The 980-nt window shown below is 51.5% G+C and overlaps 1 protein-coding gene across 1 annotated transcript; it reads left to right on the top strand.

Moving 5' to 3' along the window:
- Positions 1–375: 375 nt before the first annotated feature.
- On the top strand, positions 376–735 carry TraAM80_07933 (uncharacterized protein; the record flags this gene model as incomplete). The annotated part of the gene is made up of 1 exon (XM_029384700.1): positions 376–735. The coding sequence occupies one exon, from the start codon at positions 376–378 to the stop codon at positions 733–735; it is 360 nt and encodes a 119-aa protein (XP_029235472.1).
- Between the last annotated feature and the right edge of the window lie 245 nt (positions 736–980).

Consider the following 980-nt stretch of genomic DNA (forward strand, 5'->3'; position numbering starts at 1 on the left):
CTTTTATTGCTTAGATTTTGCGATAGGGGAATGGGCTGGCGTGACGTGCGTCTGGTAAAGTATGAATGAATAAAAGAATAAAAATAATAAACTATTGCCCCAATAGTGCCTTCTTCTTTTCATTGTTTTCCTACCTGTAGTGCCTCCAAATGTGTGTGCACAGAAAGACAAGTGCTTGCATGTGCGGTTTTCTGCGTCACACGTTGTCTACGACACTCTCTGCACTTTTCGAGGTGTAGTGGGCAGCCGCCACGGAGGGGCCTTTAGTGGGGTTGTGCAGTAGCTGAAGTGGCCCGATGGTATTTACGTTTGACGTTTTCCCATGAACTCGTCGGCACGTGAGCGAACACGTGGACGGCACTTGCACCGTGGCGGATGGTGATTATTATTATTATTTTTTTTTGTACGGCTGGGTCAAAAACCAAGGTGAGGCATTGGGCCTCCTTGCAACGGCCCATGGCGGCACACGGCTCTCACAGCTGTGCGTCCCGCCACCTGGTCTGCCGGCGGCGGAAAATGGTGTGCGCCCAGCACGGCACAGGCGTTGGGGTTCTTCTGCATGGCGGGGGGTCGAGGGAGCTCACGTTCGACGGGGTGAGGACGGTGACGGTGCACTCAGTTGTGCGGATCTCTGCAACTGCGAGGGATCGCCCTGGAGCGCGGATCCGCGGCGTCTGCGATGCCGTTGACGAGCCCCAGAACAGCGGGATGGGCCGTTTTTGTCCAGGCGATTGACAAGGCGAAGAAGCTCCCTTTTGCACCTCGACGTTTTTTGTCAGCACGTAATGATGTCAAGCTGATGAGGAGGTGCTTGCAGTTTTTCTCTCTTATTTTGATTGGGTACTGAGTGAGTATATACATGCACACACATGTGGCCACCAGGTCAACGTGGCTGAAAATGCGTAGCATTGTTCTTTCTTCTTTTTTGCCTTTCTATTATGGGAAAGTAAGGCACACTATATTTATTGCCTAGGTTTTTT

Source organism: Trypanosoma rangeli (assembly GCF_003719475.1).
Source record: "Trypanosoma rangeli strain AM80 chromosome Unknown Tra_15.4_contig_00357, whole genome shotgun sequence".
Classification (NCBI taxonomy): Eukaryota; Euglenozoa; class Kinetoplastea; order Trypanosomatida; family Trypanosomatidae; genus Trypanosoma; species Trypanosoma rangeli.